We start from the raw sequence: 17,619 nt of genomic DNA, 5'->3' as shown, positions 1-17,619 counted from the left end.
GGCCCTGCAGGCAGTTCACGTGTTATCATCAGACTTCAAGTGGCTGGATGGGCGTTCCCTCCCTGGGATGGCCTGGTGGTTTTCTGGAATGGGGAGCTTTGGATTTAGCAATTACCTTTACTTGGCTTGGTCGGGAGGAGCTGAGAGAAGGCAGAGCAGCGAGTACCCAGTGGCTGTGCAGGGTAGGCTGAGGAGTGGGGTGTCTGTGGGCAGAGAGAGGAAGTCCCGGGGAGGGAGGGGGAGGGAGGGGAGGGAAGGAGGAAAGGGGAGGAAGGTGAGCAGGAAGGGAGCCGAGGGGAGGCAGTGCTGAGGGAGCGGGGGACAGAAACAGATACGGTCTAGCAAGATGAAAATACAAGCTGTCACGAGACTCGGGCATGTCTGTCATTAGGTGAAGGCACATGGCGCAGACTGCTGCGGGCTCTTCCTTCCCCACCAGGATCCTGGGGAGGCTGTGTCAGCCCCGCCCGAGGGCGGCTTCTGATTGTTCCAGGTCACCACTCAATCTCAACCTCCAGGATGGCGATTGGCTGAGAAACGAGACTTGAAGCTTCACACAAGTAGGGTTACTTTTTAGGGTTCATGTGAGAGGTGCTGATGGGAGTGGCCCCTGTTGTTCAGTCAATCAGTTGTGTCTCTTTGTGACCCCATGGACGGCAGCACAACCAGGCTTTCCTGATCTTCACTGCCTCCCAGAGCTTGCTCAAACTCATGTCCATTGTGTCGGTGATGCCATCCAACCATCTCATCCTCTGTCGTCCCCTTCTCCCAATCTGTCTTTCTCAGTATCAGGGTCTTTTCCAATGAGTCAGCCGTTTGCATCAGGTGGCCAAAGTATTGGAGCTTTAGCTTTAGCATCCGTCCTTCCAATGAATAATCAGGGTTGATTTCCTTTAGGATCGGTTTAATTTCCTTGCTGTCCAAGGGACTCTCAAGAGTCTTCTTCAGCATCAGTCTGAAAACATCAATTCTTTGGCGCTCAGCCTTCTTTTTGGCCCCTGAGAGATTAGCTAAGAAAGCAAGGATGGGTTTGTGGCCAACAGGTCAGGGTCTTGGAGGATGCCCAGCCCCACGGTCTACAAGTATAATCAGGCCTGACTCCCTCCCAAGGTCTACTCTGACCACAGGAGGGTGGTGTCTGCTGGCTTACGGGGCGCCTTGTGTCCAACTACAGTGGAACCTTTGGTGACTCAAAGGGTGTCTCTGGAGCGGCCTCGTGTGCGTGTGTGCCACATGCCCAGTTGCGCCCGACTCTTTGCGACCCCAAGCACTGTAGCCCACCAGGCTTCTCTGTCCGTGGGATTTCACAAGCAAGAATGCTCGAGTGGGTGGCCATTTCCTTCCCCAGGGGATCTTCCTGACCCAGGGATCCAACCTGCACCTCCTGCATTGGCGGGAGGATTCTTTACCACTGCGCCACCTGAATATCGTTGTCACCGTTCAGCTGCTAAGTTGCGTCCAACTTTTTGCAACACCATAGACTGCAGCACACTAGGCTTCCCTGTCCTTCACTATCTCCGAGAGTTTGCTCAGATTCATGGCCATTGAGTTGGTGATGCTATCCAAAGATCTGATTCTTGCTGCCCTTTTCTCCTTTGCCTTCAATCTTTCCCAGCATCAGGGTCTTTTTCTGAACATTACGGTACACAAACTCATAGTAGAAGATCCAGAGGGAAAACCCATCATTTTCAAAAATAGATCCATTCGCTGAGTGTGCAGGAGGCACCCTTAGGGAGTTAAATGTGCACAGGAGCCAGGGTCCCCTGCTGGACCCTGAGAGCTACCTGTCCACCCACCTGTCCATGTACAGGTAAAAGGGAACTTGGGAAATGGCCACAGAGATTCCCTCAGGGCCCAATGATCCCCTGGACTTTAGGGCCTGGGGTCCCCAAAGGGCCAAGTGGAGATCAACACTCTGCCATGGCTGCCAGGAGGGCTGGGGAGAGATCCCGGGGTTCTAGGGTCTCCCATGATGTCTAAGTTCTCACAATAAGCCCATGTGTGAATATTCCATCACTCAGGCATGTCTACCTCTTTGTGAGCCCATGGCCTGTAGCCCACTAGGCTCCTCTATCCATGGAATCCTCCAGGTAAGAATACTGGTGTGGGTTGCCATTTCCTTCTCCAGGGGATCTTCCTGACCAGCCACGGATTGAACCTGCATCTACTATATCTCCTGCACTGGCAGGAAAATTCTTTACCACTGTGCCACCTGGGAAGCCCCACAGTAAGCCAGTAGATAGTGTCAAAGAAACAGAGGTTTGCATGTGGTCCATAGAGCTGTTGCTGTGAAGAGAAGGGTGAGTGATCATTAATCAGCAGCACCGTCTCCTTTTGTCAGTCAGGATCCCCCTTGTCACAGTCACAGCTATGTAAGAATCAGTCTCTGCTCCTGGAATCAACCCACCAGCAAAGCATTGCTCACGGAGAGAGGACCGAGTACAGATGTTGTCACTTGGACATCGTTGTAAAGAAGAGGATGGACAGAAGGGAACTTAGAAAGACAAGGGATGCCACTGAAACTCAGTGCAACAAGGCAAATAATAAAAACATATCCACACGGACACAGAAGAATCTCAGCTCTCTAGGAGGGAAAGAAGGGGGCAGAGGATTGTGGGAGGGCCCCCTCAAGAACAGCATCAGTTCTGAGGTCTCCAGACGTAGCCAGAATGACCTCAGTTAGAAAAAACGCCTGCTTCCCTCCAAAGTCGCAGCCCCTCCGAGGCAGCAAGCAATGAGCACCCATGACCCTAGCCTCTCTGCACAGACATTGGTTTCTTTCATGCAAAACACCCTTTTGGGATCAGTCAGCAAATCTCTGCCCAGAAAAGGCAAGGTATTGCCCAACTTCAGATCCAACTCACGGCCAGAGGAACATGGAAGGAACTTAACAGGCAGCACTAAGTGCCCTGCTCAAGGTGAGAATGCCTGACCTGGCTTCCGAGGTGCCCTTCCCAGCCACCCTTCACTCCCTGCAGTGACCCAGGGGCTCAGGAGGAAGCCGAGGAGGGGTGCCCAGTGCTGTCTGTCCCACACGGGCTCTCCCTTTCCTGGGCCACATCCCCCGACTCTGTCTTTAGCAGGCTCCCACTCCCACTCCCACCCACGTGGTTCTGCTGGGTGACCCAGCCCAGTGGCATGTCAAGAAAAGGCAACAGCAGTGGCCAGATGGGCCAGGGAGGGTGGCCTGGACCGGGCCAGAAGCCAAGAAGAGCCCTTCTCTTCCAGCCTGGCTACTGAGCAGTGGGACATGCACCCAAAGCTCCGAAGGCCACACGGCGGCCAGAGTTCATCTGGACACGGGGCAAGCAGAGCCACGGACTCCAGCCAGCATCACCCCGGCTCCTGCCTTTCAGCCTCTGCACCCGAAACCAAGGTAAGCTGTGTTTTCCTGTCTCTGCAACTGAAACTAAAGTGAAAGAAAAGCAAACTAATTGGGGTGCTTTTGCTTAAGGACCACAAGTTTGGTTGAAACCCAACTCACAGTGGCCTGGACTGTAAAGGGGACTTACTGCTTCATGGAGCTGGGGATGAGGAACACAGTGCAGGCTTCGGGGCACATGGACTCTGTGGCTTATCATGTTACCAGAATGCGGAGTCTCCACTTTGCCTCTCTGAGTCATTTCCTCCAAGGGCTGGCTTCCCTGTTGGTGACAAAATGGCTGCACGCCTGTCAGCCTCACATTCAGACTCCACTCTATCCAAAATGAGAAGGTCTGCCCATCCAACAGAGCTCTCAAATAAGCAAGGAAGCATCTTTTCCTGGACCCCTCAGAAACCTCCCTTCCCATTTCAGTGGCTGAAATCAGATCATGTGACCATTCCTGAACCAACTTGAGGAGTAACACGGTGGCAAATAAGGAAGGGCTTCTCTGGCGGCTCAGACCGTAAAGAATCTGCCTGCCACGCGGGAGACCCCGATCCCTGGGTTGGGAAGATCCCCTGGAGGAGGGCATGGCAACTGACTCCAGTATTCTTGCCTGGAGAATCCCATGGACAGAGGAGCCCAGTGGGCTACAGTCCACGGGGTCGCAAAGAGCCTGACACAACTGGGCAAGTAATACAAATGAGGAAGCAAAAAACGACTTCTGCACAACCTTCTCCAAGGAAATTTCCCACGTGAAATTAGTATACGGGATTTATTGCCTGTAATTTAAACCCTGCAGATCCCACCTCTACGCTCTCTCTCTCCTCTCCTCTCCTCTCCAAAGAAAAGGAAGCTAGGACTATGCCCTTTCTGTTTAAGGACTTTTTAATACGATCCATTTTAAAGTCTTTATTGAATTTCTCCCAATATTGCTTCTGTTTTATGTTTTGGTTTTTTGGCCACAAGACATGTGGGATCTTGGCTCCCTGACCAGGGATCAAACCCACACCCCCTGCATTGGGAGGCGAGGTCCTGACCCCTGGACCACCGGGGAGTCCCCATCTCTGCCCTTTACAGGGCTCCCTGGTGGCTCAGACGGTAAAGAATCCGCCTGCAACGCGGGAGACCTGGGTTCAGTCCCTGGGGCAGGGAGATCCCCTGGGGGAGGGCACGGCAACCCACTCCACAGAGGAGCCTGGCGGGCTACAGTCCGTGGGGTCACAAAGAGTCAGACATGACTGAGTGACTAAGCACACTAGCATGCCCTTTCTAAACTTCATTATTATCACCTTTGAGAGTCAGATGAGCAATTGAATACGAAACGCATGTCGCCAACTGCACTCCTTGAACAGAGCCCGGAGAAGGGAAGCAGGCCCACTGAGCTGCCTGACCTTTACCGGCACGAGCTGCAGTGCCTTTCTCTAGATCTCTCTCTCTCTCAGTCTCTCCCGGTCACTGCCTGTCTTTCTTTCTGCCAGGATCCTAAGGACACACTCTTGGTTATTCATAGTTCATTTTTTATTCCTTCCAACTGTTGGTCCAACCAGAAAACAATTCTGCCTTTTACAACCATAACTGGGAGGCAACACAGTCTGAATCATTATCTTAAAACTGTGATAAACACCTTCATCCAGTCAGAGAAGCAGCCAGCAACCAAAAGCCACGCCCGTGTGCCCCCCTCCCTGCCCCACCCTCACCGCTCATCTCTCAGCCCTCACCTGCCAACCCTTTTAAACCTTGGTTTAGCAGTCCTTTCCTTTCATTATATAGAGGTCCTCACATATCCAGGTATGTCTAAAGAGTGTGTGCTCAGTTGCTAAGCTGTGTCTGACTCTTTGTGACCCCGTGGACTGCAGCCCGCCAGGTTCCCGGGCCCATGGGATTTTCCGGGCAAGAATACTGGAGTGGGTTGTTGTTTCCTCCTCCAGTGGTCTAAAGAGTATACTGTTAGCACAATTTATGCTAACTTTATAAAAAAAAAAAAAAGGGGGGGTGGGAATCAGCACCCCAACGTTCATAGTAGCACTATTCGTAGTCTGGACACCAAAGCAACCAAAGTGTCCATCAGCAGATAAATGGACAGAGAAGATGTGGTCCATATACACATATGGACATATATGGATGGACTCGGGAATTATCACACTAAGGGAAACAAGTCAGAAAGAGAAAGGCAAATATCATGCGATATCACCTACTAAACAAAGACAGGCTCACAGATACAGAGAAGAAATTTATGGTTGCCAAAGAAGAAAAGGGATAGGAAAAGGATAAATTAGAAGTTTGGGATTACTGCTAAATCACTGCAGTCATGTCCGACTCTGTGCGACCCCAGAGACAGCAGCCCACCAGGCTCCCCCGTCCATGGGATTCTCCAGGCAATAACACTGAAGTGGGTTGCCATTTCCTTCTCCAATGCATGAAAGTGAAAAGTGAAAGTGAAGTCGCTCAGTCGAGTCGACTCTTAGCGACCCCACAGACTGCAGCCCACCTGGCTCCTAGGTCCGTGGGATTTTCCAGGCAAGAGTATTGGAGTGGGCTGCCATTGCCTTCTCCGAGAAGTTTGGAATTAGCAGATACAAACTACTATATATAAAATGCATAAACAACAAGGCCCAACGATATAGCACAGGGAACTATATTCAATCTCTTGTAATAAACCATTATGAAAAGAGTATATATTAACTTTGCTGCATACCAGTAACTAACACAACACTGTAAATCAACTCTACTTCAACAAGGAAAAAAACCCTCGTCTTTAGCACGTTTGACATTCATAACACAATATCACCGTCCATCCTCGCTGTACCGTGCCATCTGTCGGCCAGTTTGTTCCTTTAAACATCCCTCTTATTCCCCCTACCACCAGTCCCTGCTAACCGCAATTCTATTCTGTTTTTACGAGTTCACAGCTTTTTAAAATTTCATACAGAAGAGGAGCTTAGTTTTCCAATCAGCCTAAAGTCACATATGGAGGAGACCAGCTCACCAACCATCTTTTCAGGCACCCGGCCTTTTCACCTGTCCTTCATTCTCTACACACCCATCCTCAGGGACTAACCCTGACCAAAACACAACACTAATGCTAACCTGCCCTGGAAGGGAAGGTCCTCTCTGATCAAGAAAGTCTTGGTCAGGGGCCAAGAACCCTGCTTGTTTATAAACCAGTACTTATTCGTATTACTCACTTCACTGCGATTTTGAACAAACACCCAAGGTTGACTAGACATTTAACAAAAGCCTCAAACATGAAAAACAGAGGTCAAAAGTACAAAGGGGGAAGAAAGGAACTCAAGAAACAGAGACAAGGCAGAAAATAGAAAGAAACATCTCAGAACTTACCATCAAGTATTCCCAAGAAATAAGACATCTGGCAACCAGAAAACAGGAACAGATGTTCTAGAAAAGGAACAAGAGACTTAGAGAAACTTTGAAAATTATGACAGTCGTTATTTTAAATGACTCAAGAGAAGTTGGAAGATAAAGTTGAGAAAGTCTGCCAGGAAAGAGAAATGAAAAGGTAAAGAGATGAAAAACAAGAAAGAAAAGATTAGGAAACTAGAAGACAAGCCCCAGAGGTCTGACATCTGAATCAGAGTTCAGATAAGATAGCAGTGCAAAGAGCTGAAGAACAGTAGTTTCCAGATTAAAGGAGCCCCCTGGCATGCCCCCAACAATGAAAGAGAAAGAGACCACCATCAAGTCACAACACAGTAAAATGCCACAGAGCCAGTGCTAAAAACAAAGTCTCAGAAACTTCCAGGCAAGAGGAAGAAAAACAAATCATATCTTTACATACTAAAATGCCAAGGTGCAGGAGGCGTCGGGCTCCTTAGTAACAATGTTGGGTATCTAAAGGCATGATGCCTTTAAAATTCTGAGGGAGATTTTATTCCCAGTCTAGAATTCTACACCTACACAAATATTCAGCCAATTTTGAGAGTAAATATTTTCAGACATGAAGATCTCAAAAGGTTAATTCTCTGGTATCCTTTCTCAAGAAGCTATTACATGAGAGACTGTCCTGGTTCCGATGGCTATGATAACAATGTACCCCAAAACGTAGGGGCTTAAAACAACAATTCACTGACACTCTGCCTCCTACTCTGCCAGGAACCTGGGCACACAGGATCAGGTATTAATAGAGATGGCCTGTGTGCTCCTCACAGGTCTGGGGGCCCAGCTGAGATGGCGTGAACAGCTGGGGGCCGGGGCAGTCAGGAACGGCCAGCATCTCTCTATGGGGCGTCTCTTCAAGGACCAGCTTGGGCTTCCTCACAGCATGGCAGCCACAGGCTGGTGCAGAACTTTCCACATGGAAGCCGTGGCCTCAGGAGACAGAGCGGAAGGTGCTGGTCACAGTCACACAGACCTGAGCCTAGACACTGGCACCCTGTCACTCCAACCATACCCATGGGCCAGAGCAGTCCCCGAGCCACCCAGACTCAGGGGAGGGGACACAGAAGCACCCCTCTCGATGGGAATGACGAAAAGAGCCTGTGGCCACCTCTAATCCTCCACAAAGAGCGACCAAGAAAGAGAAGGGCTGGGAAAACAGAGGCTTGACTTTAAAGGAGATGCAAAGGAAACTCCCCAGGTGACCGGGAAGACGATGGTAAAGCCAGTCCAGGCCGACGCCCCAGAGGGAGACCTCCTGGATGGATTTGTCCACGGGGAGGGAATGGAACGGCAGACACACGACAGGTGGGACCAAACCGCTGTTTTGTGGTTGTTTAGCTGCTAAGTCCTGTCCAACTCTTTGCGACCCCATAGACTGTAGCTCACCAGGCTCCTCCGTCAATGGGACTCTCCAGGCAAGAATACTGGAGTGGGTTGCCATTTCTTTCTCCAAGGGGATCTTCCTGACCCAGGGATGGAAGCTGCATCTCCTGCAAGTCTCCTGCCCTGCAGGCGAGCTCTTTACCCCTCAGCCACCAGGGAAGCCCTTGACCAAACTGAGAGGACTGGAACTCTTCCGTCTAGGAGTGCACAGGCCAGTGAGTGACAATTTTATATAAAACTAAGCCAATGAATAAAGGTAGAAATTGTTATCCCAAGAGAACACCAAGAGTTGTCAAAGAAAGGAAGTGAAATATGTTATACTATGGGGCGTGGCAGGGGGTGACACATGTAGTCACAGCAGTGTGAACCTGGATACCAGTTTAAGTAAAAATGGGGACACACTGATTTGCGGGAGTAAGGAAAGAAAGTGGGCAGTCATGGGAGTCTTCGTTTTCTATACTGCTAAATTACTATACGGGCTTCTCCCGTGGCTCAGACAGTAAAGAATCTGCCTGCAACGCAGGAGACCAGGTGTAATCCCTGTGTCAGGAAGATCCCCTGGAGAAGAGACTGGCTACCCACTCCAGTATTCTTGCCTGGGAAATCCCATAGACAGAGGAGTCTGATGGGCTACAGTCCATGGGCTTCCGAGAGTCAGACACGACTGAGTGACTAACACACACACACACAAATCACTACATAATCAAGAAGTAGCTCTGTTTATGAATGTTTTAAAGGGAAATAGAGGTAAATGACATAAGAATCCCCTGAAGAAGTGAAAGTGTTTGCCAGTGAGAAAAGGGAATGAGGGGTGAAGGGGGTGGAATAGGGGCAGATTTTTCACTCCAAATCTCATAGTGTCTCTTTTGTATTAAGTGCGTTCATACATTGTATTATGAAAATAAAAATAAATTTTAAAAGAGAAAGCTGTAGAACACACAGTATGATTCTGTTTATCCAAGAAAATGTTCACATGTCTATGTGAACTCATAGAAAAATCGGGAAAGTAGGAAAAAACAAACTCTACAACAATAAAGTATTCAAAGTGGTTGGAGGACCAAACACCCATCAACATATGAATGGACAAACAAAATGTGATATATCCATCTAATGAAGTATTGTTGTTGTTCAGTTGCTCAGTCGTGTCCAGCTCTGTGACCCCACGGACTGCAGCACGCCAGGCTTCCCTGCCCCTCACTATCTCCCTGAGTTTGCTCAAACCCATGTCCATCCAGTCAGTAATGCCATCCAACCGTCTCATCCTCTGTAGCCCCTTTCTCCTCTTGCCCTCAATCTTTCCCAGTGTAAAGAAATAGAGGACAACAACAGAATGGAAATGACTAGAGATCTCCTCAAAAAACACTGGAGACGCCAAGGGAACATTTCATGCAAAGATGGGCACAGGAAAGGATGATGGAGTATTATCCAACCTTAAAAAGGAGATTCTGTCACCTGTTGCAACATGAAGGACATTCTGCTAAGTGAAAAAAGCCAGACACAAACGGACAATGATGGTATGATTCCACTTAGATGACATCACTAGAGTAGTTCAAATTAACAGAGACAGAAAGTAGAGCTGTGGTCGCCAGTGGCTGTGGGGAGGAAGGAAGAGGGAATCAATGTTTAACGGGTATAGAGTTTCAGACTGCGAGGATGCCCGAGTTCTGAGATGGATGCTGGCGATGGTTGCACAGCACCACGGATGTACTTCGCGCCACTGGGTACTCAGATCTAGTGAGCCGGGTGAGCCTGGAGCCTGTGACACAAAGGGAAGTCAGAAAGAGAAGAACAAACGTTGTCTGTGAACACAGACATGTGGAATCTAGAAAAACGGTACTGATGAACCTATTTGCAGGCAGGGCAGGAATAGAGACACAGATACGGAGAAGAAACGCTGGACACAGTAGGGGGAAGGAGAGGGTGGAGCAAATTCAGAGAGTAGCACCAATGGATACACTGCCATGTGTAAACAGACAGCTAGTGGGAAGCTGCTGTACAGCACGAGGAGCTGGCTGGGGGCCCCGAAATTACCGTGGGGGTGGGGGTGGGGTTCAGGAGTAGGGGGACAAATGTGTACTTATGGCTGATTCGCACTGTTGTATGCCAGAAGCCAGAGGAATACTGTAGAGCAATCCTCTTCCGATTAAAAATAAATTTTTAAAATTTTAAAGTAAAAAATGTTAAAATGGTCAATTTTATTTTCTGTTTATTTCACCACAACAAAAATAAGTGGCTGGGGACTCCTCTGGTGGTCCAGCAGTTGAGAATCCGTCTGCCAATGCAGGGGACACAAGTTTGATCTCCACACCAAGAAGATTCCACGTGCCACAGAGCAACGAGGCCCGAGCACCACAACCACTGAAGCTCACGTGCCTAGAACCTGTGCTCTGCAACAAGAGATGCCACCACAATGGGAAGCTCACATGCCTAAATGAAGAGTAGCCCCTGCTCCTGTCAACTAGAGAAAGCCTACATGCAGCAAGGAAGACCCAGCACAGCCAAAAATCAATTCAGTTCAGTCGCTCAGTAATGTCTGACTCTTTGTGACCACCACGGACTGCAGCACGCCAGGCCTCCCTGTCCATCACCAACTCCCAGAGTCCACCCAAACCCATGTCCATTGAGTTAGTGATGCTATCCAGCCATCTCATCCTCTGAAGTCCCCTTCTCCTCCTGCCCTCAATCTTTCCCAGCATCAGGGTCTTTTCAAATGAGGCAGCTCTTCAAATCAGGTGGCCAAAGTATTGGCCTTTCAGCTTTAGCATCAGCCCTTCCAATGAACACCCAGGACTGATCTCCTTTAGGATGGACTGGTTGGATCTCCTTGCAGTCCAAGGGACTCTCAAGAGCCTTCTCCAACACTACAGTTCAAAAGCATCCATTCTTCAGTGCTCATCTTTCTTTATAGTCCAACTCTCACATTCACACATGACCACTGGAAAAACCATAGCCTTAACTAGACAGACCTTTGTTGACAAAGCAATGTCTCTGCTTTTTAATATGTTGTCTAGTTGGTCATAACTTTCCTTCCAAGGAGTAAGCGTCTTTTAATTTTATGGCTGCAATCACCATCTGCAGTGATTTTAGAGCCCGGAAAAATAAATAAAATAATAATCAATAAATAATAATTTAAAAAAATAAGCAGTTGGGGGAGGGGACAGTTTGGGAAACTTTCAGGTTTTCAATATTATCTGACTGTTTGCAATGAGAAGGTCTTCACCATATGCTTGAGTGCATAAATAAGGCTGTGGGGGAAAACCAAATCTCTGCAAAGGTTAGGAAGAGAAATGTGCATTGCTCCAGGGAAAGAAAGAAAAGGCAGTGAAGAGAAAGAAGGGGGACAGGGAAGCAGTCGGCTCAGCACAGCCAGGCCAGGGAGGGGAGCCCTGAGGACGGATAGTGCGGAGGTCCCGTCAGTCTAGAGACTTCTAGTGAGACTTGTGAGCCTTACAGAGCTTCCCAGGTGGCGCTAGTGATAAAGAACTCACCTGTCAATGCAGGAGACAGAAGAGAGGAGGGTTCGACAGCTGGGTTGGGAAGATCCCCTGGAGGAGGGCATGGCCACCCACTCCAGTACTCTTGCCTCAAGAATCCCATGGACAGAGGAGCCTGGTGGGCTACAGTCTACGGTGTCGAAGAGTCGGACAGGGCTGAAGCGACTGAGCACAGAAGCCTTACCTGTGCACACCCACTCACCAGCCTGGCGCCCAGGAGAGAGCCCCGCTTTGCCAAGAAACAAACTCAAAAACGTATGAAAAGCTTATCACGTTTCAGATGTTGCTCTCTTTTTTTTGATGGGGACCATTTTAAAAGTCTTTATGGAATTTATTACATGATTGCTTGTTTCCTGTTTTGGTTTTTGGCCACGAGGCATGTGGAATCTTAGCTCCCTGACTAGGGATAGAGCCTTCACCCCTGCATTGGAAAGCGAAGTCTTAACCACTGCACCACCAGGGAAGTCCCCAGAGGTTGTTTTTAAATATTCTCTGCAACCTCAGGAAGGAGCCTCAAGTGGCCCAGAATCCAGTGCTGCCCCAGCCAAGGGCATGCTGTCCTATGGACCTCGGGGCAGGTGGGACCCTTAGACATGGGGACATTCCCAGAACCTGGGGGGCCCGCCATCAGAGTGAGGACAGGGAGGACTCAGCCTGGCAGGCTGGTCTTGGGGAGAGAGGGGGGAGCTGGGCTGCACCCACACCACACCTGGCGCAGTACCCCAGAGGAGGAGTCCCTGCACAGAGGAGGGCAGTGGTGATGTGCTCAGAAAACTGCAAAACCAGGATTTGGGTTTTGGTGGGGAAGCAAACTGTTTCCTGGGCTCTATGTCCTGGGAGTGCCTGACACTGTACAAACTTCCCACTATACACACGGCACTCACACTCATGAACCTCACCCCCTCCAACACCTACTTGAATTTCAAGGGCCTGGGGATAGGGGACTGGTTACAGGAGGCCTCATATTGTATCTGTGAATCCATGTCTGGTGTTAGTCAGTCAGTCACATCTGACTCTTCGCCACCCCATGGACTGTAGCCCACCATGCTCCTCTGTCCATGGGATTCTCCAGGCAAGGATACTGGAGAGGGTTGCCATGCCCTCCTCTAGGGGGTCTTCCCAACCCAGGGATCGAACCTGGGTCTCCTGAATCACAGGCAGATTCTTTACATCTGAGCCACGAGAGAGTTTTATTTCTGGCCTCTCATGGAGCCTTTTACTGTGGCAGAAGGTTAAAAACATCAAGAAGTCAGGTCACTGTCTTCGAACACAGGATAAGATCAAATCTGATAGTACAAGGTGAACTTCCAAGCAGATACTAAGATCTTTAATCACTGGGGACGAAAAAAAAACCGGTATGACATTTAAGCTATTACAACTCTGAAATTATGAAGTCAATAAACAAAAACTGGAGAGAATGGAAAAGTGTTTGTTAGAGTAATGGGGTTTGTATCTCTTTCCCCCCACTTTTTTTCTTAGGTGTCATACCACAGCCAGCATTAATGAAAAGCCACTCAACAGTTTCTCATTTAAACCAGCAGCACAGATGTTATCTCCTTTCTGCAGATGGAAGCTCAGGAAGGTAACATCTCACTTGATAACAATCACACAGGTAATGTGCTGCTGGCTGCTGGTTGGCTCTCCAATTCCGGCCTGCCTTTCCCCTCTGTCCCAAAGCAGACTGTACAGTTCACAGCAAAGAATCTTCTACTTGGCCCAAATCAGTGGTTTAGATGTTAGCATTCTTTTCCATCATTTAAACTGCAGTTATCTAAATAAGAAAAGACAAAGAGATGACAGGCCAGGAACTAAACTGAAAAGACACAGGAAGACAGGGAAAGGGACGTGTATAAGGGCAGTCGTCCCCAAGCTTTTGGGCACCAGGCACCGATTTCGTGGAAGGTGATTTTTCCACACACTGAGGAGGGGGATGGTTTTCAGATGATTCAAGGGCATTACGTTTCTTGTGCACTTTATTATTCCTACATCAGCTCCACCTCAGATATCAGGTATTAGATCCCGGAGGTTGGGGACCCCTGGGATACTAGGTTGTGACAGAACCTAGTATCACTTAAAGCAGCAGGACCTCCTTGCCCTCTTAAAAATTCTTGAGGCCTCCACACAAAAACCTGTACATGGATGTTGATAGTAGCTTTACGCTTAACTCCCAAAACGTGGAGGTATCCAAGGTGGAGGTGCCTGGATAAATAAACCGGTTCATCCAGACAATGGAGCAGCATTCAGCACGAAAAAAGAGATGGGCTCTCGAGCCATGAAAAGACATGGAGAAAGCTAAAACACATATTACTAAGTGAAATAAGGCAATCTGAAAAGGCTACATACTGTATGATCGCAACTATATGATTCTAAGAAGGCAAAACTGTGGAAACAGTGAAAAGATCAGTGGTTGCCAGGGGTGGGTGGTGAGAGAAAACAGCGTTGACAATGTTTCGGGCGGTGAAAACACTCTGGATGACACCATAATGATGAGAGCGGCGCTGCGCTCAGTTGTGCCCGACTCTTTCGCAACCCCGCGCACTGTAGCCCGCCAGGCTCCTCTGTCCACGCAATTTTCCAGTCAAGAATTCTGGAGTGGGTTGCCATTTCCTCCTCCAGGGGATCTTCCCAATCCAGGGATTGAACCCACATCTCCTGCATTGGAGGTGGATTCTTTACCACGGAGCCACCTGGGAAGCCCCTATAATGATGGGTATTTGTCATTAAACATCTGTCCAGACCCACAGAACGTACAACGCCAAGAGTGAACTCCAACATAAACTGTGGTCTCTGAGTGACTATGATGTACCCACGTAGATTCATCTTTGGGTAAAAAAAAAAAAAAAGTCCATTCTGGTGAGTGATGTTGATAATGGAAGAGGTTATGCCTGTGTGGAGACAGGAGGTATCAATATATGGGAAATTTCTGTACCTTCCTCTCAATTTTGTTCTAAACCTAACACTGCTCTTTAAAATTGTCTTTTAAAAAATTATTGGGGTCTGCAAATATCTATGGGTATTTACGGTATTTATCACATTATAAATTATAAAAGAAAAAAATGTTTAAATATTTATATCATTTGAATGTAACAATAATAAACTCATTAAATGTTTACAAAAAGAACTACACTTTTAATTAGAAAAGTGGCATTGTTCTGTGTCTTTACAAGTCTGGTTAACGTCTGCCTTGAAATAACTGGATGCTGCTCTCTGCTTCTGCAGATATGTTGGGAAAGTATACATCCTATAGTTTCTGGGAACTACCACTGTACCTTCGTGAGAAAATGAGGATGAAAGGGTCAGTACCTGCTTCATGTTATCACTAAAATAATTTCTAACTTGTGAAGCTCCTGAAAAAGTCTTGGGTACCCCCCAGGAGTCCCTGGACCGTGCTTTGAGAAAGATAACATAAAGAAGACGGTGTGAGAGAGAAGGGGAAAGGACAAGTTGGGAAGACAAGGGCCCACCCACCATCTCACCTGTCACCTCCTCTAACCCCTGCTCCCCCCACCAGTTACCTCCAGTGCAGAAACCACAGCTTCCTCCCCAAGGATGACCTGCTTTTATTCCAAGCATCTCCTCCTTCAGCCTAGCTCATCCTTGAGACAGAAACATGTGCTAACTGGTTAATCTCCCTTCAGAACATACTGGTGCTTTTTAACTGGGGCTTTCTTAAATTAAAACTCCAAGCCTGATTCTAAAAATGGGCTTATCAGAAGACCTGAGATGGGGTGAGACCCCAGCAGAGTGCAGGAGAAAGTCCTCAACGAGACACAAGGGCTGGTCCTTGGGTTATTTTCTCCGTCTGCAAACGTAGGCTGCACCAAGCCTTCTGTCCAATTTTCTGGGCTGTGCTGCCATCAAATGACTTCTGGGCCTGAATCCACGTTGCAACCCAAGCACCCCCGCCGCTGTTCACCCGCCCCCACGCACACCTGGACTCCGCCAGGCCCCTGGGAGTCCGCAGCACGTCAGCAACCAGATACGACCCCGGGCAGAGCCAGTCCATCCCTGTGCCAGGAAAATGCCCGCACTTCTCTGCAGGCACGACCCGGGATAACGCTGTTTTGCGCCGCTCTCCGCGCTTCTGTTCCGGACCAGCCGACACGGTGGCCCTGGGGGCGCTCCACGCCCGCTCCAACCCGGTTTTCTGCCCCCTCTCCCAGCAAGGGGTGACACCCAAAGTCGGGGACTCAAGAAACAGGTTAGGAAACCGGTTTAGAAGCTACCGCTCTGGGCCGAGCACCCCGTCCGCCGCTGCGGGGCGCGCGGGTTCGTCCCTGCTCTCCGTGTAGGAGGGAGCGCGCTGGGCAGAAGCCGCCTCCTGAGGGCCACGAAGTCGCCGGCTCTGCGGCGTCCACAGGACTGCGGCGGGCAGCCCATCTTCGTCGAGTCGGGAGGGACCTGTTTTCGGGCGCAGCACACACACCCCAGCTCGCCCTGCCCGGGGTGCAATGCGAGGTGCCCTCGGGGACGCGTACCTGGGCCGGAAGAGCGGACAGCCGCCCAGGAGCCCGCGCAGCTCGTTTTTGAGGCTCCAGAACTCGCCGTCCAGGTAACGGTGCAAGGATGAGTCCCCGAGCCCCAGGTCCGCCGGCTGCATCGTGCTGTCGGGCCTCTGGCGCGTCTCTGCGGCCGCTGCCCCGCGCGCTCCTCCCGCAAGCGGCCCGGAGCGCACGCCCTCTCCTCTCCAGCCGCCGGCCCGTCTCCTCCCTCCTCCGCCGCCTGCCCCTCCCTCCTGCGCGCGGACCCTACCCCGACGCCGCTGCCTGGGCACCCGGTGAAGACAGAAAGGTCCCAGGACTCTGGGCTCTTAGAATGGTCTCCCTCCCCGCCTTGCCCCGGGGCTTGAATTCCTGCTGCCTGTGCCCTCGGCTCAGTTGTCCCTCCAGTCGGTGGCCCACAAGAACCCTGGTATTAGAACCCTAGAGGGGAGGTTGGTCTGTAGACACCGGGGCCTGGCTGCTCAGAGCTGAGGCATCTCACAGAGCAGAACTCTTATATCAGCAGCCTCTCTGCGCCCAAGATCCAAGATGGCCTGGCCCATGCTCTGGCCCCAGGTCAGCTGCAGCTTGGCATTCCAGCGAACTTTAATATTACTGTAATCTGGGGGAGTGGCCTGGGGCTACAGGGTAGCTGGGAGATGCAGACAGAACAGACAGTGAACAAACATGAACTCATCTCCCAGAATCCTCCTTCTGTTGCTCTAACGAGTGACAAACATTCACTCCTTTCCTAAGTCTCATTTACTTTACTGATTCTCCATCTAAGTAGAAAGGCAATGTTCGTTGTTTCCTTTCAAAGACCACTGGGCTGGGGAGATGACTTGGGGAGTGAGCTGTAGTTGGCCCTTGGGTCTCTGTTTGCTGTCGTTAGGTTAATGAATATCATCTGTATTAGTTTCCTTCTTGTTGCTCAGTCCTAAGCCTTGTCCCACTCTTTCCGACCCTATTTGACTGCAGCACGCCAGGCTTCCCTGTCCTTCACCATCTCCGGGAGTTTGCTCCAACTCATGTCCGTTGAGTCGGTGATGCCATCCAACCGTCTCATCCTCTGTCACCCCCTTCTCCTCCTGCCCTTAATCTTTCCCAGCATCAGGGTCTTTTCCAAGGAGTCAGCTCTTCACAGCAGGTGGCCAAATTATTGGCGCTTCAGCTTCAGCATCAGTCCTTCCAGTGAATATTCAGGGTTGATTTCCTTTAGGATGGACTGACTTGATCTCCTTGCTGTCCAGGAGGTTTTTAGCTCTGTATTTTCATGGTGCTGTGTGAGCCAAGGACTGTACTGAGGCATAGAGCCCCCGTGCCCCTCTTCTCCTGAGGATTCTGGAGCCTGGGCAATCCCTGGGGCCTGCCTGGAGCCACAGCTCTGCTTTAGCTGATGGTCTCCCCCTTCTGGGGCACCAGAGCCTATGTTTGTTGTGAGAGTTGGTTTGTTGTGAGGGTGTTGTCAGGAGGGGCACCCCCAGTTGCACACGAGCCC

At 49.8% G+C, this 17,619-nt stretch overlaps 1 protein-coding gene across 1 annotated transcript in view; it reads right to left on the bottom strand.

The window, feature by feature from the left end:
• ACOXL (acyl-CoA oxidase like) overlaps nt 1–16,348 on the bottom strand; it is a 366,969-nt gene extending 350,621 nt beyond the window's left edge. Inside the window, exon 1 of the mRNA XM_069583969.1 lies at nt 16,119–16,348. Within this exon, the coding sequence (XP_069440070.1) occupies nt 16,119–16,240 (122 nt within the window). The 5' untranslated portion in view covers nt 16,241–16,348. The remainder of the gene's footprint in view (nt 1–16,118) is intronic.
• Nucleotides 16,349–17,619: the final 1,271 nt, after the last annotated feature.

The sequence above is a fragment of the Ovis canadensis genome, chromosome 3 (genome assembly GCF_042477335.2).
Source record: "Ovis canadensis isolate MfBH-ARS-UI-01 breed Bighorn chromosome 3, ARS-UI_OviCan_v2, whole genome shotgun sequence".
Lineage (NCBI taxonomy): Eukaryota > Metazoa > Chordata > Mammalia > Artiodactyla > Bovidae > Ovis > Ovis canadensis.
The sequence above is the reverse complement of the archived record's forward strand: the minus strand, read 5'-3'. Positions and strand labels throughout refer to the sequence as shown.